The 21,500-nt window shown below is 44.3% G+C and overlaps 1 protein-coding gene across 2 annotated transcripts in view; it reads right to left on the reverse strand.

Moving 5' to 3' along the window:
• Positions 1-1,336: 1,336 nt before the first annotated feature.
• C1H19orf38 (chromosome 1 C19orf38 homolog) overlaps positions 1,337-21,500 on the reverse strand; it is a 46,891-nt gene continuing 26,727 nt past the window's right edge. The window contains exons 3-8 of one of the 2 annotated variants that reach the window (XM_061583438.1): positions 10,123-10,176; positions 9,761-9,853; positions 7,975-7,999; positions 7,466-7,509; positions 6,078-6,115; positions 1,337-5,788 (exon numbers count right to left, since the gene is read on the reverse strand). In XM_061583438.1, the coding sequence (XP_061439422.1) occupies positions 5,666-5,788; positions 6,078-6,115; positions 7,466-7,509; positions 7,975-7,999; positions 9,761-9,853; positions 10,123-10,176 (377 nt within the window). In that variant the 3' untranslated portion in view covers positions 1,337-5,665. The remainder of the gene's footprint in view (positions 5,789-6,077; positions 6,116-7,465; positions 7,510-7,974; positions 8,000-9,760; positions 9,854-10,122; positions 10,177-21,500) is intronic. The other variant, XM_061583448.1, reaches the window with a different exon arrangement.

Genomic DNA, 21,500 nt, shown 5'->3' on the forward strand with positions numbered 1-21,500 from the left:
TTTTAGCATCCCTTGCTAACTTCAGCTTGTTCTCAGCTTTAGCCTTCCTGACACCATCCCTGCAATTCCGTGCTACCTGTCTGTACTCTACAGCCTGATTTTGCTTCCACTTCCTGTATGTGTCCTTTTTCGTTTTCACATCATCTCTAAGCTTTTTGTGAACCCATATTGGCTTCTCCTGCTGTCTTCCACCTTTTTTTCTTGTTGGAATTGTTTGTGATTGTGCTTTTACAATTTCATTTTTTAGAAACTCCCACCCATCTTGGATTCCTTTTCTCATTAGGTTCACTTACCACGGAACCTTACTTATCATTGTTCTAAGTTTATTAAAATTGGCTTTCCTGAAGTCCAGGATATGTGTATGGCTACACTCGGCTTTTGCTTCCTTTAAAATCAAGGACTTGTGAACAAGTGAGGCTACAATCAGATGTAAGATAACTGTCTTATTTATATATACAGATGGTGATCATGAACTGTCTGTTCCATATACTGGAAAAGGGTTTGTTCCACACAATAATATATTTTTACCAGCCAAATACAATATATGCCTGGTATTCTCACTCCCAGATTTGAGGGGGAAAGGAAGATTCATGTGGGAGAACACTCCTTGTGTGTGGGTATGCATAAAGTACAGTAGGGCCCCGCTTTACGGCGTTCCATTTTCCGGCGTTCCACTGATGCAGCGGCTTTCAATTAGGGGAAATTCCCCGTTTTAAAGCCGATTTTGTGCTTTTGCGGCATTTTTGCATCATTTTCACGTGACATGACCCATTATAGTCAATGGGTTCCACTTTACGGCAATTTCTGCTTTACGGTGGGGGCCTGGTCCCTAATCCACCGTATAAGTGGGGCCCTACTGTATACATGTGAAGGTCAAGCATGGTGGGAGGGAACGGGTACACATTCCTGGGGCCCAGAACTCTAGGAGGCCCAGTCCAGGCTGCAGGACCATGAGGGGGGAAATGTAGGGTTGCCATATTCCAGTTCCGCAAATCTGGGCAGGTTAATTTGCATATTATGTAAAGTATTTGCATATTATGCAAATACTTGCATATTAATATTTGGATTGTCCAGTTGTTTTGTTTTTGTGCCTAGGAATTACCACCAAAAGCTGGGGAAAGATGTGAGAAATCTTTTTTTTAAAAGCAACATTTTCAGCCTTAAATGCCTAGACTCTAGTTTCCAACACTATGGAGTATTTATTGATTGATTAAGAGAATTTATATCCTGCCCTTTTGCTGTTAAAAACAGAGCTCAGCACAGCTTACAAATATAATAAAAACAATAAAAATACACAATCAATATAAAAACATAATAAAAACACAAAATAGCAACAAACATAAAGTAAGTCAGGGCAGCAGTACGGTTAACCATATATGATATATTTCAGAGATGTGGTGGGTGGAGAAAAACAAGAAGCCAAAATGTTAGGAAAAGGAGTCTTTCACACCACATGCTCAGTTCTAAATACTGTTGCAGCAAGTTTTACAAGTTCCTCCAGTATTCCACTGGTGCAGGCACTCAGACATTCAAAGTATCTGTATGTTTCTTAGGTTTTATAAAAGCAGAGCTTTGCTTAACTCAAAATTTCTTCTCCTTTTGATCAACCACATCTACACAGGTTCCACCTCCATACTCAAAATGAAACTGGGCCTGGAAGTGTGCAACAACCCCACACATATCTTGCTAATTAGATTACCAATGCCAGGATGTCTGTCTTATCGACTACTCTCCTGCTGCCCTCCCCCCCCCCGGGCATCATGAAAGACCCAGTCCTGGGCTCAGAAACAAAATAAATATCTGGTCCTCTTCAAAGTATTGATAAGCCTCTTGTTTTAATTGAAATAATAATTATAAATTCTTGTTCTTATCACTAATGGAAGTTAATTATCTTGCATATGCTGCTGTTGCTTCTATGGCTGTAACGGAGTGAGGTTAAAGATAAGTGAAATGCAAATAGGAAAAAAAAACACAAAAGGCAGTAACACTTTCCTAAATGTAATACCATACCAACCACAACAAGATTCCTATGAGTAAGGCAAAAAACTAAGCATCTCACAACCAGTCAGGATTCCTAACCAAAAACGAAAAATATGATAAATGAAGAAATATTTATATAAGCATGACTATCAAATATATTTATTATTTACACAAACTGTAAAGATATTTATAGTGCAATCCTAGGTTTATTTATTCAGAAGCAAGTCCCAGTGTATTCAGTGGGGCTTACTCAAACAAGGACAGAAATGCAACCTCAAGTGATAAGCAACTTCATTCACACAACCCAAAATTCCGAATCTTGCCACTTTACGCTGTTTTGCAACTGTTTATACTTGTTTTTATGGTTATTGGATTTTAAATGGCTTTATTTCTTGTTGTGAGCTGCCTTGGTTTCCAACCCTACCTCACAGGGGTGTTGGAAAGACTCCATACACACACACGCACACACTGCAGATGTATAAATACATACAGCCCATATAATAGTTTATTGTCAAACCCGTTGGTCATTGCAGAAAAATCAGTATTAGTTTTTAAAAAATCAGTATTACTTTCCTACAGAATAAAAACTGTAATACCTAAGCAAGCCCTGCCTACTTGCTTTAAAATAGGACTGGAGGGCACAAACACAATTCTTTTTTACATTCACTCCAAAGTCCCATTGATTTTCAGCACATTCATAACCATGTCTACTCAAAAGTAAGTCCTATTGAATTCAATGGGATTTACTCTGGGCATATGGGATTAGCATTGCTTTTACAAAAAGCAAGTATTGGGAAGGTTTTCAAAACACTGCCCAAGATCTGACTCCTGCACACAAGAGGAAAAAAAACTGAAATGTATATACTTACCCAATTTATGAGATTTTCAGATAAACGAGGGGGGGACCACCATTTTGTTTTCTAGTCACTGCCTCAGGTCAATGAAACTGAAACACAATCCCTGATTGGCTGCAATCCTGAATGGGCGGGGTTAAAGCTAGGAAGTGCTGTAGTACTGTATACAGTACTGTTTAAAGAAAGATTTAACAGTTGGGGGGGCTGACGTTTTTCTGTATATCTCCAGAACCAGACCACCTAGAAACTTAATGTTTTATTTAAATTAAAGCTGAGAATCCGGGCCACCTAAGGGGCTAGCCGGGCACCGGGTGGCATGCATAGAATCCGGGTAAAACCTGGCTAACCAGGCAATATGGCAACCCTAGGGAAATGAGATTAAACGATAGATCATGCTTGAGGAAGTTTGTAAAAACTTATTTCCCCATATTTATGTATCTCTGAGAGCCAATCAGAAACAATGTTAGAACAGAACAGCCATTGATAGCCTTATTCTCCATGAATTTGTTCCAGAGGTCCTTAGCTGTTGCTGGTAGTTCCTGTGCACAGGGTGGAGCCAACAGGTTTTGACAGATTGGCAGCAGGACAGAGCGACAAATACAAGAATAATCAGGGGCACTGATATCTCTGGGTTAGTTGGAACCAGTTCTGTTTGTTTTGATCTGCAGGTCCAATAACATATGCAGATAAATGATAAAAGCCAGGGGTGGGGAACTTCAGACCCAGCAGCAAATGAGGTCCTCCCGGCCTCTACCTGGCCTGAACTCTCCCCAAGCCATGTCCCCCACTGGCCCCACTTCACACCCCCAGTGTTTTTGCCCAACTGGAATATGGTCTTGAACTCCAGTTTAGGTCTCTTGCTTGTCTGGATGGAGTACAGAGAAGAGTGTGTGAGTATGTACAGAAGCTAGCCTACTGTACATGGTAAATTTTATATTAATTGCTCCCTCCATCTTTGTCTCTGGCCCCACCCACTACTGGCATGTAGCCCTCGGAAGGTTGTCCAGAAGGGAATGCAGCCCTCGGGATGAAAAAGGTTCCCCACCTCTAGGCCCCTGGAGACCAAAACATCATACATAGAACTGACACTAGATCCCAGGAACAGTGGACATTGTCTAAATGCATTTGCTAGTGGATAATTAATATACACCATTCTGCCATGCTTGACTATAAATAGAAATAATGCAGACAGAAGGATCTTAAGGAAAGAGAACTAAAAGAAGCCAAAGGGGCACTAATGAATCACATGATTTTGCAAAACAGGCAAGGGATCTAGAGTTGTGGATGGCCCATGTCACATGCTTGAACCAGACCCAGAAAAATTATGCTTGAGCGCTGTATAAATAATAAGAGTGTTGGTTATGTTGAGGAGAGGATACTGACTGATGTTAGAGCCACATGACAATGGAACCAATTACCTAGACACTGGAGGCATTCAAGAGGCAGCTGGACAGCCATCTATCGGGAATGCTTTGATTTGGATTCCTGCATTGAGCAGGGGCTTGGACTTGATGGCTTTATAGGCCCCTTCCAACTCTACTATTCTATGATTCTATGATTAATTTATGTATATGCAAGCAAAGGATCAGCAGTAACCATCTTAGCTGGACCACAGGAGCAGCCTGTCTGGTAAACCAGCTTGCCTGGCCAGGTATAGGAATGGTTGGAAAATACAGGATACCACAGATACCACTCTCTTCTCAGGAAGTAGCTGAGCTTGTTGGATATTGTGGCCCGCCTGCTGATTCTCCCTCATTGAGTTTAGTACTTCCTTTTTTCTCAAAACCTCTGTAAGACTTTGAAGAAAGCTGATCTAGGAAATACAGTTAACAGTGGCACCCAAAGGCCATGAAATGCAAAGGGTAACAAGTGGATGTGCTGTATTTCTGTGCAGAGCCAAAGATACAAGAGTAACCCATTCACAAATGCAATCACTGCTGATGGCACTGTCTTTCTATTTAACAACTTAACTCTTGTGGAAAGAAACCCACAGTATAAATAAAACCAATTAAACAGAATTGAACTTGCTGATAAATTCTAGTATGGCTATTTCATATATTTCTAGGTGTTTTTTTGTATTAAATGTATGGCACTTTAAGGCCTTTGGCCTCATGGTTTACCAACTTTTTTCTTGGTACGCATGCATGCCTGTCAATGGAAGATAACCATGAATATGATGAAGTGGAATTTAGATTTTATGCCACAACAAATAGGTTCATTAGTCTTTAAAGTGCCACAGAATTCATCACAGCTTTTGACCCAAGAATTTCCCAATGTTTTGGGAAGGCAGAGCAAAACCTTTGACTGGAGGCACTTAAAGAAAGTGTAAGGATATGTGGTTCAAATGCTGCTGTTTTCAGCAAACACACACATATATATGACAAAACCGTTCTTTTTGTCTCTTTGAACATACAAATGTGGAAACAATGCATTATTTTTGAAGGTTTAGCCACCCAACTTTCTGTTCAGCTTCACCTTCCAATCTTGCCATAGGCTCAGAGCTGAAAATTCTCAGAGCTCTATTCATCTTTGTCTTTCCTACTCCTCCCAAGCCAGGATTAGAAAAAACATTCTAGAAATGGATTAAACCAGGAACATGATCATCTCTTTCTTTCTCACATGACCCAAGTTCAAAATGTGTGATTGGTGGTGGGAGAATCCACAGAGAGATGAAGGCAGAACTTAGTGATGGCATGGACAAGGAGCCTCTGGCCAAAAATGCCTGATGAACTTTGTTTCTGTGGATGTTCTGAGAGAAACAACTTGGTGGGTATTACTGTAAGGGAGGAAGGTTGTCAAAGTGGCCCTGGGCCCAGTGGTCAACAGAAACGTCATTCTGAACTTCTGAAAGTACAGAAATCTGGCTTTTCGACGGAGCAGTTGGATGCAAGTCTTGTATTCATGGCTGATGAGGTCCGGGCACCATAGTTCTCTATAACTTCCAGGTCCATTTTCTTGTGAAATAAAAAGGTCAAAATGGAGACAGATTAAGATGACAAAAAAGACCAGAGTAGGGATTGCTAAACCATGAAGCTGAGTTCTACAAATAGCCAAATCACAAGGAAATGTGTCTTGCTTGCACTGGGTTGGGGTGCCATAGCATACAGTATCCTTGTTACACAGCTCTTTTGTGACTTAGAGTTAGTCCTAGCTATGGAGATAACTGTTTATAACAGCCCATATAGACTATTACTGCTTAAAGCAACTAAATTCCTACTTGTGGTTCCTATGTTGATAACTTACCATTGTAACAGTGAACACACAGTTGTCAAACGATGTCTCTGTGGAAGAAGCAGTGTGTACAAGGTTACTGGATAAATGAAGAAATTTCAGTTACACAAACATCTTAACATCTAAAAACAATCAAACAGCACTCATAATATCATATTTTCATTAGTCATGGGTATGATCAGAGAGAACTGAAGAAGTTATGATACCGTCTGACATGCAGCAGTAAGATTACCAACATCAACTCAAGTTCTTTTTCAATGAGCTAATGAGGGATGGAGATAATCTTGTGAGTTCTTCCTATTTTTAAAAAATTCAATATAAATTAATAAAAAAGTTATTCTGCTTTACTCTCCCCCCCCCCCGAATCTTTCTCCTCACTGTGTCACTGTAGCAATTTCATGTCGGAAAAAGGTTATCTTGGATGGCAACAATAGGAAGGAACACAATATGCACTATTCTTTGTGGCGTATGACTTTGGCCAGGAGAGAACCTGTTTTTTCCCCAAAACAAGTTTTCTTTCTCTAGGCATGAGGCCTCTAATGTCAGAGCTAGTCCTTTCCTTCTCTGTACCTGGCTTGTCTGCTTTCCTTTGAGCCACTCTCATTTCATGTGTATTGCTTCAGTGAAGTAATATGTTGGCAATTATAAGCAAACCAACATTTGCAAAATTTGAGTTGTTATTCAGAATGAATGGGCTTCTTGAAAGGGCTCATCTCTTTTGCATGCCAATGACGTTAAAGTTGCAGAGCCCTGCTCAGGAAAAATGAGACCACTGATATCCTTGACCCCAAGTTGGAACTAGTCCCAAGCTGAGCAGTGATGTGGTATTTGTGACCACTGATCTTTCTGTGCTAATACTTCATCATTACAAATGGCTCTGGCATGCAAGTGCCATCAGAGAGGACCACTAGAGTATATAGTCCTGTGTCGTTGGCATATTTAACATAGAAGGATTTAATTGGGCTACATGATCTATCTATTAAAATATTTCATAAAATTCATAAAACCATGTATAAAACTAAACCCTAACCCTAAAGGAGCATAACCGCATTTAACTGATAACAAATTTACAGTTCTCACTGAAGAAGACCTGTATAGGTTGAAAAGCATTTGGGATATGTTCAGCACAATGACATTTTATTGTTATATATGATTGTTTTATGAATGCTAGCCATTTTATGTACATTAAATTTATGTTTGTTAAAAATACCTTGCACAAGGAATTGTACTGATACATATGGAAGTTTTTAATTATGCCTTATGACTGATAGCCATTTCAAACAGATTAAAATTATATGTAATGTTTGAATAAATAGATCATCTAGCCCAATCAAATTCTTCTAAGTTTGTTCAGATTGGGTTTCTTTGTTTTTGGTTTAGTTAACTTATATTTAACATACCTGTTGTGGGGTAGCTTGTTTCTGTCCAGCAGGATTGCAGCTCCCTAAGCAAATAAAAATGTACAACTAATTAATGAGAATTTTTGCAATCCTAGAGTATTTGTCAGCTGTTCCAAAGAAAGCTGTTGAGGGCTTACTGGCTATGCTAGTGTAGAGGAGATGGGTACCCTTGCCCTTTCATGCACCTGGACAAGACCCATTTCCTGACAGAGTTGTATTGACAAGTGGATTTCAACTAGAAGTTCTGTCCTCTACTACATGGAATATAGCTATCACCACCAGTAAGACTATTTTTAGCACTTCCTCTTAGCTGCGGAAAATATTCTTCAAAGCCCTTCAGGAGAAACATCCACAAAGGGAAAAACTACTCTCTGCTCCTCCCCAATAATTCCCCACTCCAGCTAGGCAGATGTCTGCACCTCCCACACCCCAGACTTCCAGGATATTCTGGAAATGTTTCACCTTGGCCAGTTTTTGGAAGTGCATAAGTAAGGGGCAGCATCTCTCACCTTTTCTTCTTTCTTCTGTCTTTAACTAGTAAAAAGGAAAAAAATGTGAGGGGAGTGTCAGAAAAGGTAATGCACTCCTGGCATTACCTCGTTACACTGAGGCCCAAAGTCCCTTCCACTTGTGTCCAGTTGAGGACTGCAATCTTAATGAGTTAGAAAGCAAGAAGCTTTCACTGTGATTCCAGCTTGTTACCCTGTCCACAGACACATGCCCTACTTGTGCCATGTGTTTCCTAGCAACCCTCTAATAATTATGCATTTCCTGTCTTTGATCCTCTTATATGACAGTCATGCCCTATTTGTGACATGTATTCCCTAGCTTACGGCCCTCCAATAATTAAACATTTCCTGTCTTTGATCCTCTTACATGGCAGTAAGTTTCCTAACAGCCCCACAGATAGGTAGGCAGCCAGACACTTTGGTCTGTCCTTGTGGAGTCCCTCAAATTACACCATTACACCAGTTGTAGGCCTTCTTCCCAGTAGATATTAGGAATTTCACGTGGAAACACATACATACGAGAGGTTGCTGATGTGTACAGTGGCCATGCTCACCTGTCACCTGCATGTGGTGGCATGATGTGACAATCCACAACACACATTGACCAAATGTACAGGTGGAGTGGGAGGGGGGCTTGGCATTTGGGGGTTGACAAGTATGAACTGCACCTTCTCTAACCAGAACTGTGTTGGCAATTGTTATGTGAATTCAATGGTCTGGTTAGCTTTAAATTGAAACTAGTAAGACAGCAGTATTCAATTACATTTTTGTGCTAAAGCAAGGGTTAGCACTAGTGCAAGATTTCCTTCCCTCCTCCCCTGAGTGTACCCTGCACCATCACCAAATCTACTCTGGAGGGTTGTTGAAAAACCCAGAACAGATTTAGGGGGCATGTGAGAGGAGGAGAAATCCTTGAGTTGATGGAACAATCTGCTTAGTGCCATACAACCTACAGTGTTTGCTTTGACACTAGCGTCTTTTAGCATTGCTGAAATAATTATTTCCATAATCAACTGAAAGTTAATTTAAAATGGCGTTTCTGCATGGCACTTAATATAGAACTATATTATCTGATAATGCCTATTCCAATGGCCAGAATACTGCTATGATGTTTAATCATAAGGAAGGTGTAAGAAGGCATTATTTTCCTTCCTGCCCTATATTCACTGCATGCAGAAGTTCATCTTCTGCCAAAAGCTACATTATTCATCTCACTGTCCCCTCTTGCAAAAGTATGTAATTTACATGATTTATGTAATTTAATTACATAAATTATGGAAATTATGTTGTCATTATGTTATTTCACCCCATTCATTTCAGTGCAAAGAAAATGCAATGCAAAGGGTATCGGGGAAATAAATCAATTATGTACTGTTTGCAGACTGAAAGCAACCACAACAGTGTATGCCAATCATGTTCACTGAATTGATTTTTATTCTGGACAAACAAGTGAACATCAGCAATTTCTGCTCCCATTTCTGTTTTAGTTGGAATTCTCTGACATCTCTACTCAGAAGTAAGTCCCATTCAGCAGAGGTCCTGTAATTTTCCCTTTCACTAGAACCTTCGTCTTTGCAACTTATTCCTGTAATAGCTTCTTTTCAAAAGAGTTATGATGTTACTAAATTGCTCCTTAATTAGTCAGTTTCTGTTCCCTGCCGGGAAACTTGCAGCATTCAGGATCAGTCTGCAAAGATAGTGAACCTATGGACTATTAGGAAGTCCGGTGCCAAGTTTGATTTTAGATTAGAAGATTAGAGACATTCATTTTCTGTATTCCACGTACAGCGTCTAATTGCAGTCACGGCCACCACAAAGATCACAACTAGAAGCAGCACTCCAGCCACACTCAGGACACTGGGGAGAACCCAGACTGGACCTGGAAATGGAAACAGGAGGTCAGCTACAGTTAATGCAGGAGACCAAAGTATAAGAATGCAAATCTATTCTTCTCTTTCCTTGGGAATAATAGCAGAAGTGGAAAAGGATGTTCCCTTTCTCTCCCCGATCCTGCCTGAGATGAACTCTGAAAGGTTTTCAATAAGACCTTCCATCTGCACTTTCCTGCATCTTTCCCCCAACTTATCCACAGTGGCCCTCAGACATGTTTCCCAAACACTTGCTGGTTATCTGCCTTTTTGTGTTTACCTTTTGAATCAGATCTCGGAGGACTTGTTGGAGGGGACGTGGTCAAGCCGGATGCTGAAACAAAAGAAAAGATGACTGGACAACTTTTTCTTTTTGAGAAGAACATCTAAATGTAAAAGAATAAGTGGTTTGATGGCTATGGATCTCCCTGGAGGAAGGCTATGTTACCACAGTAGGTCTTTCTCCTTCCTATTTGACATGTAAGTATTTGGTAAGTGCTAAAATGATAGTCAAGCAGAGACTACTAGATATAGACCATCAAGAACTCCATGGAGCTGCATGAGGCCCATGTTCCGCTCAGTTGTTGGGTCTTTTGTGTTACCCTTGCAAAGTTGGGAAGCCTTACTTTGGATGGTTAACCATCCCAAAATATAGGAAGGCCTTCTCCCTAGCAAGGTTTAATGTTCTCCCTTCTAAATTACTCGATGGCAGATATAATAAAACTCCCATGAATTGTAGGTATTGCCCCTGCAACAATGCAGAGGTTGAGTCTATCCTGCGTGTTCTTTTCTATTGCAGTTTCTATCAAGGGGCCAGGAAGGACTTAATATACCCTATTATCCAGTCTTTCCCTGGTTGTTCTAGTGAATCTCTTATGATTATATTACTTCAGGGTACTAATAAGCTCACAAGTCAATTACAGAGCAAGTGGCCAAATTCTTGAACTTGGCTATTCTTATTAGACCATTAATGATTGTTTGATAGCCTCCAAACTAGCTGTGTTTTATTTTGTATTTTTTTAAAGTATTTCACTTATTTATATATTCCATGTATATTTTATAAAATGAGCTTGTAATAATATCTGTTTTTATCTGATGATTCAATGGTCTGTTGACTAACAACATTTGATTTGATTTGTTAAAGTCAATCATTTTTCCACCGTTGTAAGCATGGTCACTGTCGTGAGCTATGGTTGGAGTTCTGATGTTTCGGAGAATGAACTAGGAGAGGGGGGCAGCTGGGCTGAGGCGTCTGAAGGGGAGGGGGAAGCTTCCCAGATAGAGGGGGAAAATCTTGAACAGACAACAGACTCGTTTCTCACGTACTCCCCCCCTAGGAATGTGCTGCCGTTACAGACAGAGAGGGAGGAGGAGGACCAAGGCTGTTCGGCTGCAGAGAAGGGTAGAGAGAAATCGCCTGACACGTTGGGCCAACCCCCCCCACTTCCTACCATCCTTTCCGAATCAGAAGGGGAGGAGGCAGCCGCCCCCCCATCGCCCCACACCCAAAGACAGTTAAAAAGGCGCCAAAGAAAAGAGGAGGGAAGGGGCGTAGATGTGGGCAGTTTGAGGCGGAGTGAGAGGATCAGGGCCCGAAAGCCCCCTTGATAAGGGACGGGGAATGCTTGAAACTCTGTTCTATCAACTCTCTTCCATGCCACGGGTTTTGGTTCGTGTTAAGAGTTCATGAGGCGGAGAAGCCTATGTCTGGAAATTACTCTAATAAAAACTGATTTGCTTTCATCAAGTGATTCTGCTCTTGACTCCCAACCCGGGCACAACAGTTTGATAGAACCAACTACTCAACCCTCCTTACTCCCGCCACTTGAACGTGACAAGATGGAAAAGGGAGCTGCTGGGGGGGTAAACCCCACTTCTGAGTCGGAAGAAGTGAAGCTACTGAGGTTGAGCATGGCAGACCTACAGTCGGATGTTCAAAGCCTGTTAGCAACTGTGAGAACCTTGAAATTGGACAACCAGAGCCTGAAATCCACAATAGATCGAATGCGGGCAGCCCCTGCAGCCGCCGTGGCCAAGATCCCAATTGGATTACCACCCAAATATGCGGGCCAGAGCGACCAGATCTCCACTTTCGTGGCCCAATGTGAGATGTACCTGGACATTAAGGATGCAGAATTCCCCAATGATGCTGCCAAAGTGGCATTTGTGATCAGTCTATTGGAGGGGGAAGCTGCCAAGTGGGTCACCCCCTATCTGATCAGAAAGGATGCCATCCTGGGCAGGTATGGAGCATTTATACAAGCCCTGACCGAAATGTTTCAGGATCCCCAAAGAGCCGAGACGGTGGCTAGGCAATTGAGTGCCCTGAAGCAGGGAAAAGGAACGGTGCTGGAATACACCAATGCCTTTAAGATCTTATCCCAAGAGACTGGATACAATGACTCAGCACTGATGTTTATGTACCGAAGTGGACTGAATGCTGAGATATTGAATGAGTTGGCCAGAGTCGCACCTCCAACTGATTTGTCTGGACTAATCCAGCTGTGCCTACAAATTGATCACAGACTGGAAGGAAGACGGTTAGAAAGAAAACAAGAGGTGCAAAAATATTCAGCCTCAGTATCCCGCTGTAAAATCCCTTTGACCCCCGGGACGTCAGACAACGCGGGGGACGGCTCAGGAGGGGCGCAGATGAAGCTGTCGGAGGAGGAAAGAGACAGACATCACAGAGAACGTCTCTGCTTTATTTGTTCCAAGCCAGGCCATCTAGCCAGGGACTGTGAACTGAAAGGAGACCGAACAGGGCCGTCGGGAAACGGAAGCACCCAGTCCTAGTGCAGGCCGGAGGACTGGGGGCAGCGCTGTGTAAAGGGCCTCCGTTAACTCATCCCCCCCTAAAAGGGGTTCTGGTATTACTCATTAGGATTACAACTTCCACAGGAGTGCAGTTCAACTCAACAGCGTTGATCGACAGTGGAGCCTCTACAAACTTCATCGATACCGCCCTAGTCAAATGCCACCACATCCCGCATCGGAAACTAGAAGCCCCCTTATCAGTGGAGACGATAGATGGCAGACCACTAAAGTCCGGGGGGGTCACTAGAGCCACTGAGGATTTGAAGCTAGAAATCCCGGGGCACGAAGAGTTTATTCCCTTGTGTGTGTCAGACCTGTCTAACTTTGAGGTGATTCTGGGAATGCCATGGTTGATAAAGCATGACCCAAAAATAGCCTGGAGAGAAGCAGTCGTGTGGTTTACGTCCCAGTATTGCCACAAAAATTGTCAGCCAGAGAAAGCAATAAAAGCCCTAGCAGGAGCTGTGCAGGAAGTCAAGGAGGTGACCCTCCCCTCGAAATACCTGGACTTTGAGGATGTGTTTAGTGAAATTGAAGCTGAGACTTTACCCCCCCATCGGCCGTATGACTTCGCTATCGATTTGGTGCCAGGAGCGAGCATTCCTGCAGGCAAAATCTACTCCCTCACAGAACAAGAGAGAGTAGCTCTGAAAGAATTTTTGGAAAAGAACTTGAAGCGGGGATTTATTCGTCCCTTGCAGTCGCCTGCAGGAGCCCCCCTACTCTTCGTGAAAAAGAAGGGGGGTGAATTATGACCTTGCAATGATTATTGTGCCCTCAACCAAATTACCATCCCTAACAGCTACCCCCTGCCCCTGATTCCAGAGTTATTAGATCGACTGCGTTCTGCCACAATTTTCACAAAGTTGGATCTGAGGGGGGCATACAATTTGGTCCGAATGAAGGAGGGACATGAATGGAAGACGAGTTTCAACACCTCTTATGGTCAATTTGAGTACCTGGTCATGCCGTTCGGGCTAAGTAACAGTCCAGGAGTGTTCCAGAAGTTCATGAACGAAGTGTTTAGAGACCTCTTGGACCAGTACGTGGTTTGTTATCTGGATGACATCCTGATATTTTCAAGGAGCCAGTCAGAGCATGACCAACACGTGACAACTGTGATGGGAAGGCTGAGAGAGAATCACCTATATGCCAAGCTGGAAAAGTGTGGCTTTGACCTGTCTTCCCTGGACTTCCTTGGATACCAAATTTCAGCAGGGGGAGTGGAGATGGATCCCGGAAAGGTGAGCTGTGTGTTGGATTGGGGACAACCGACCACCAAGAAAGACGTGCAACGTTTCTTGGGCTTCGCCAACTTCTACGGAAAATTCATCCCGGGCTTCTCCAAACTAACCGCCCCCCTCACAGACTGTTTAAGGGGAAAAGGGAAGTTTCAATGGACAGATCAGGCAACAAGAGCATTTGAAGATCTGAAAGAGAAATTCGCCTCCGAACCTATCCTACGCTTTGCTGACCCGACCCGGCCTTTCGTCGTGGAAGCTGACGCCTCGGACCGGGCGATCGGGGGGGTTCTCCTGCAGCCTGATAGGGGTGGGAAGGAACTGCACCCATGTGCATACTACTCTCAAAAGCTCAAGGATGCTGAGAAAAACTACACTGTGTGGGAAAAGGAACTTTTAGCTATCAAAGACGCATTCGAAAACTGGAGGCAATATTTAGAGGGGGCTCAACATCAGATAGAAGTACGATCTGATCACAAGAACCTTGAGAGCCTACAGACAGCTCGGAAATTGAACCAGAGACAAATACGCTGGTCGCAGTTTTTCGCCAGGTTTAACTTCAAAATAAAATACCACTCCCATACAAAAAATCAGAGGGCGGATGCCCTATCCAGACAACCCCAATACAAAGATGAAAAGGCTGACACCCCCCCAATACATCATCCCACTGGAAAAACTCACGTTAGGAGCCTGTCAGCCGTCCTGGGAAGAAGAGCTCAAGAGGGCCCAGCAGGGGGATCCAGACATACAACATTACATCCAGGAAATGGAGCAGAGCACGGACTCAGAAGTAAGTTTCTACTGGAGGGATGGGTTGTTGTGGTTTAAAACTGCCAGATATGTGCCAAAGGGGGACTTCAGACTCAGAGTATTGCATCAATGCCATGACAATGTCACAGCTGGGCACTTCGGCATTTTTAAAACCATTCAAAATGTAGCTAAGGAATTTTGGTGGCCTCAAATGCGCAGAGATGTTGAGAACTATGTAAAATCCTGTGCCGTGTGTTTGAGGGCGAAGACAAGCACAGGAAGGCCTGCAGGGCTGTTGGAACCTCTAGCCACTCCAAAGGGGCCCTGGCAGGACCTCTCCATGGATTTTATAACCGATCTACCAAGGTCACAAGGAATGACTGCTATTCTGGTGATCGTGGATTCATTGACTAAAATGGCCCACTTCCTCCCTTGTTCTGGGGCCTTGGACGCCAAGGAGACGGCAAAGGTGTTCATAAAAGAGATTTATAGATTGCATGGGTTGCCAGACAGCCTCGTCTCGGATCAAGGCACCCAGTTCACAGCTAAGTTTTGGAAGGCTGTCTGGAAGCAGTTGAAAACGGAGCTAAGGCTCTCCTCCTCTCACCACCCCCAGACTGATGGACAAACTGAGAAACTTAATGCAGTTTTGGAGAGATACCTGCGTTGTTACGTATCTTACCAGCAAACTGACTGGATTTCCTATTTACATGTTGCAGAATTCGCCTACAATAATTCCGTGCACACCAGCACGGGGCAAACACCCTTCTTTGCTAATTATGGATTTCATCCCAAAGCTTTTCCCAGTCACTCAGGCAGTGGGCCGGTACCCGCGGCCGAGGAGTTTCTCCAGGAATTACAGGCAGCCCAGCAAGTGTTGAAACAACAATTAGACGAAGCCAAAAGGGAATACAAAAGAGTTGCTGATCAACGTCGGTGTGAGGGGGCCCCCCTCAAGGTGGGCGATCAAGTATGGCTGTCGACCTGCTTCCTTAACATGCCGGGTAAGTGCAGAAAGTTGCAGGATAGGAGAGTGGGACCCTTCGAAATCCAGGCTCAAATAAACCCAGTGGCTTTTCGTTTAAAGTTACCAGAGACTTTTAAAATGCACCCAGTATTCCATCGTTCCTTGCTAACGAAGGCCGCCCCCCCCAGTGAGCTGAGGCCGATAGAATCTCCAGGGGCACCGATGTTGGTGGGGGGACAAACAGAGTTTGAAGTGGAGCAGATCCTGGACTCCAGGAGAAGGAGAAACCAGCTGCAGTATCTAATCCATTGGAAGAATTATGGGCCAGCCGACAGATCCTGGGAAAAAGCAGAAGACGTTCACGCCCCCATTTTAGTGAGAGACTTTCATGAGAAATTCCCTTATCGTCCCAAACCAACAGGGTGGGAGGGAGCACAGCATGGAGAAGAGGATGATGTCATGAGCTATGGTTGGAGTTCTGATGTTTCGGAGAATGAACTAGGAGAGGGGGGCAGCTGGGCTGAGGCGTCTGAAGGGGAGGGGGAAGCTTCCCAGATAGAGGGGGAAAATCTTGAACAGACAACAGACTCGTTTCTCACGCACTCCCCCCCTAGGAATGTGCTGCCGTTACAGACAGAGAGGGAGGAGGAGGACCAAGGTCGTTTGGCTGCAGAGAAGGGTAGAGAGAAATCACCTGACGCGTTGGGCCAACCCCCCCCACTTCCTACCATCCTTTCCGAATCAGAAGGGGAGGAGGCAGCCGCCCCCCCATCGCCCCGCACCCAAAGACAGTTAAAAAGGCGCCAAAGAAAAGAGGAGGGAAGGGGCGTAGATGTGGGCAGTTTGAGGCGGAGTGAGAGGATCAGGGCCCGAAAGCCCCCTTGATAAGGGACGGGGAATGCTTGAAACTCTGTTCTATCAACTCTCTTCCATGCCACGGGTTTTGGTTCGTGTTAAGAGTTCATGAGGCGGAGAAGCCTATGTCTGGAAATTACTCTAATAAAAACTGATTTGCTTTCATCAAGTGATTCTGTTCTTGACTCCCAACCCGGGCACGACAGTCACTAGAAACAGAACAAAGGGTGCTTTCAGATGTGGACCTTATATCACAAAAAGATAATTAAGGTCTGGTTTTTCTGCATGCCCATTTGGCATGTGACCTTCCACATGTTCTAATTTTTTCAGTCATGGATATTCATTGCTATTTTACTGCTTGCTATCAACACCCGCAGGCAGAGCTTGAGGGAGTGTCTTGCACCAGACTTTGTTTTTTGGCCCCTCCCCTCAATTGCTCCTCCCCTATCCACCACTACCTCCTCACATTCTGGGCATGCACACCAGAATTTCTGTATTTAAAAAAAAAACAAAATAAACAGGAAGAGTACAAGAGTGCAAGAGCAAATTTTATCAGCCTTAATCCTAACTATATCACCTCAGAAGCCTATTGAATTCAATGGGTCTTACTCCCAGGAAAGTGTGATTAGGATTGTAGCCTTAGTTATCATGTTTCATAACAGGCAAAATGGAGACTGTGTGAGGGAAATAACCATTTTCTTTTCTTTTATTGTTCATGCCTGCTGATTACTTGTACAACAATTACATTTACTAAACTTGTATAAGACTTGCACAAGGATGTTAAAGGAGTCTCATTCAAGACCTCTGTATTAATTATTTCATTTCTTAAAAGTCCAATGTAATTTTATAGTCTCCAAGGTAATTCCCCACAGTTACTTTCTAGTGATCTTGAGAGACTAGCTCCTCCAACACATGTGGATCAGCATGCGGCAGTCAGTGGAAATAAGTCTTAAGAGTGTGGTGATCGAGACCACCGGCCAAAACAACACACAAAAATGTGCTCATGAGCTTCCATGGTTAATGTTGGCTAGGGCCTTATTGCTGATACTGTCATTCTGCTGGTTTAGTTTAGGTGTTACAATTGTTTGTTTTTAATTATCATTGTACTGTGTTTTATCATGTTGCATTCTGCTCCGTAACAGAAAGGGCAATATAAATAAAATAATGATAAACATAATTAAGAATAAAAAATGTTTTAAAATGATGGCCTGGCATTTTGATGATGACAACATTGTCATGTGGATGCGAGTAACTCACATGCAGGTTTCTCTGCCACAACTTCATCTCTACAGATTCAAAATCAGAGGCTGGAAAAAGGGCCTAAAGACATCATCTATTCCAACTCCCCAATCCTATCACAGTATACTATGGTGTGGTCTAGTGGTTAGAGTGTTAAACTAGGACCCCTCGCTGGATTGTCACCTTGTAGTGGTGAATGGGCATGGGTGTTCCAATGAACCCTATGAGTGATGCTGTCGGGAGTCATGTACTCCCAGTAGGGTCCCCCATGGCAGTAAGGTCAAAAGAGAGGAACCAGACAAAGAACAATCCAAGAATGTCCTCAATGGCAGAACAGGCAGAGGATAATAATAATAATAATAAAATAATAATAATAATAATAAACTTTATTTCTACCCCACCCTTTTTCCAATAGGACTCAGAGCGGCTTACAACTAAAAATAACACCATTAAAACATACAAAAGTATACAATTAAAAAAGAATTAAACTATGAGAAAAATTAAAACCATAAAACATACGTTAAAAATAGCGGACAATTTAAAATGATAAGATCATATAATGTAGTCACCAATCCTATGACACTTAATCCTGGTCGTTCTCTATCCCAAATGCCTGTTGAAATAAAACAGTCTTTACTTGTCGCCAGAAAGACGGCAAGGAGGGAGCTAATCGCACCTCACTCGGAAGGGAGTTCCATAGCCTAGGGGCGGCCACCGAAAAGGCCCTATCTCGTGTCCCTGTCATATGTACTTGCGAAGGTGTGGGGAGCACAAGAAGGGCCTCACCTGAAGATCTCAAATCCCGGACAGATTAATGTAGGGAGATATGATCTGTCAGATAGCCTGGACCTGAGCCGTATAGGGCTTTGTAGGTCAAAACCAGCACTTTGAATTGTGACCAGAAACAAATTGGCAGCCAGTGGAGCTGTTGTAACAGGGGAGTTGTATGGTCCCTGTAACCAGCCCCCAGTTAGCACTCTGGCTGCAGCTCTTTGTACCAATTTAAGTTTCCGAACAGTCTTCAAAGGCAGCCCCACGTAGAGCGTGTTACAGTAGTCTAAGAGGGATGTAACCAAGGCATGCATCACCCTAGTCAGATCAGGCAGCTCCAGGAACGGGCGCAGCTGGCACACCAGTTTTAATTGGGCAAATGCGCTCCTGGATACAGCAGTAATCTGGGCTTCCAAATTCAAAGCTGAGTCCAGTAGTACACCTAAACTGCGAACCTGAGACTTCAGGGGAAGTACGACCCCATCCAGCACCGGTTGAATCCCTATTCCCTGATCTCCCTGATAAAACAGTACCTCTGTTTTATCAGGATTTAATCTCAACTTGTTTGCCCTCATCCAGTCCATCACTGATGTCAGGCACTGGTTTAGGACCTGTACGGCTTCCTTGGCTTCAGGTGGAAAAGAGAAATAGAGTTGAGTGTCATCGGCATACTGATGGCACCGAACCCCAAAACTCTGGACAACCTCTCCCAGCGGTTTCATGTAGATGTTAACTAACATGGGGGACAAAACTGAACCCTGAGGGACCCCATAGGTCAATGGCCAAGGAGTCGAGCAGGAGTCCCCCAGTACCACCTTCTGGGTTCGGTCCTCCAGGAAGGACTGAAGCCACTGTAACACAGTGCCCCCAAGTCCCATCTTGGCAAGGCGGCCCAGAAGGATACCATGATTGATGGTATCGAAAGCCGCTGAGAGGTCCAGTAGAACCAACAGGGTCACACTCCCCCTGTCCAGTTCTCTGCATAGGTCATCCACCAAGGTGACCAAAGCCATCTCTGTCCCATAGCCAGGCCTGAAACCAGATTGAAATGGATCCAGATAATCCGTATCATCCAAGAATCTCTGGAGTTGGGCGACCACCACACGTTCTATTATCTTGCTTAGAAATGGAATATTGGAGACTGGCCGGTAGTTACCCAGTAAAGAGGGATCCAGGGAGGGCTTTTTCAGCAGTGGTCTTATAACTGCCTCCTTTAAGCATGATGGAATTCTGCCTTGTTGTAGAGAGGCATTAACTACTCCCCTGACCCAATCGACCAGTCCCCCTCTGGTACTTCTAATGAGCCAGGAAGGGCAAGGGTCCAGTACACAAGTGGTGGCACACGCTGCTCCAAGGATCTTGTCCACATCCTCAGGCAGAACAAGTTGAAAAGAATCCATTTTAATTGGACAAACAGGCACCAAAGTTACATCCTCAGAGACTGTATCAATTTTAGCGTCCAGGTCGGAGCAAATCTGAGCGACTTTGTCTGCAAAGTGCCGTGCAAATTCTTGACAGCGGTCTGCTGAGTGGTCAGAATTACCCTCATGGGGGCCAGAACTTAAAAGCCCCCTAACCACTCAAAACAGTTCCGCTGGATGGGTCCTAGCAGACGCAATGGAGGCCGAGAAGAAAGATTTCTTCTTAGCCCGGACTGCCTTGGAGTAGGCCTTCAAATAGGCTCTAGCCTGAGATCGATCAGCTTCGCTCCAAGTCTTCCGCCAATGTCGCTCTAGTCCCCGTCTGACACGTTTCGTCACCACCAGCTCCTTGGAAAGCCATGGGGCCAGTTTGGCTCCACTCCGAAAGAGGGGATGCTCGGGAGCGATCGTGTCCACCGCCCTGGCCATTTCTCTATTCCAGAGGTCAACCAGGGCTTCGACAGGATCGCCTGCCAAGGTGACAGGAAAATCTCCAAGAGCCGTCAGGAAACCATCCGGATCCATCAGCCTCCTGGGACAGACCATTCTAATCGGTCCCCCACCCCTGCAGAGGTTGTGAGTCCCAACCAGGTAGTGATCTGTCCATGACAATGGAACCATTGCAAGTTCTTCTACACCAAGATCACCATCATCCCGACCAACACAGAAAACAAGGTCGAGGGTTGACTAGCAACATGAGTGGGGCCAGATAATACTTGGGACAGACCCATGGTTGTCATGGAGGCCATGAAATCCTGAGCCACTCCCGACAGAGCAGTCTCAGCGTGGATGTTGAAGTCACCCAGTACCACAAGTCGAGGGGACTCCAACACCAACCCTGAGACTACCCAACAGAATCCCTTTTCTGTCCTGGTCACCTAACTTCAAGTACACACACTCGAACCCTGAGAACTGTGGGAGAGGGCACCTGGTCAGGGGGATGGTGTCACGATAGACCACTGCGACCCCACCTCCCTGTCCCCCAGGTCTCGCCTGCTGCTGTACTGAAAAACCAGGTAGACAAAGCTGGGAGAGATTAACCCCCCCAGCTTCATCCATTCAGGTTTCCATAATACAGGCCAGGTCAGCATGCTCATCGAGGACCAAATCCTGAATGAGCATCGATTTTCCGTTCACCGACCTGGCATTCACCAGCAGCAGTTTCAACCCAGGGGCACTGTCACTGAGACCATCCAGGTTGTTTGAGTGGGAAGACAGCTTGGGGGTTATCAACAATCGGTTACACTCTACCCTCCCTCGATAGCATGGCTGTCTTCCTACTTCGTATCTCCCTCTGCCTTCAACAACATTAATGGCAGCCCCTTGGATTCCCTCCTTTACCCCTTTGATCCCCTCCTTTGCCCACTTATCCACAAACTTAAATGACCATCCTACACTAGGGAAGTGGGACAGAGGCAGTCAGGGAGAAGGAAAGGTATGTGTCAGCCTACAAACATTAGGGGGAAAACACTTCAGAGGAGCTAGCGAAGTTAACGGGATCAGTCCTCGACAACTAGCTGGTGACCCCTGTTCTGTATTCTCCAATTCAGACCAAGATGAGTCGAAACCGGTGTTCAAGGATACCCTGTGAGAACAA

The sequence above is a fragment of the Rhineura floridana genome, chromosome 1 (assembly GCF_030035675.1).
Source record: "Rhineura floridana isolate rRhiFlo1 chromosome 1, rRhiFlo1.hap2, whole genome shotgun sequence".
NCBI lineage: Eukaryota > Metazoa > Chordata > Lepidosauria > Squamata > Rhineuridae > Rhineura > Rhineura floridana.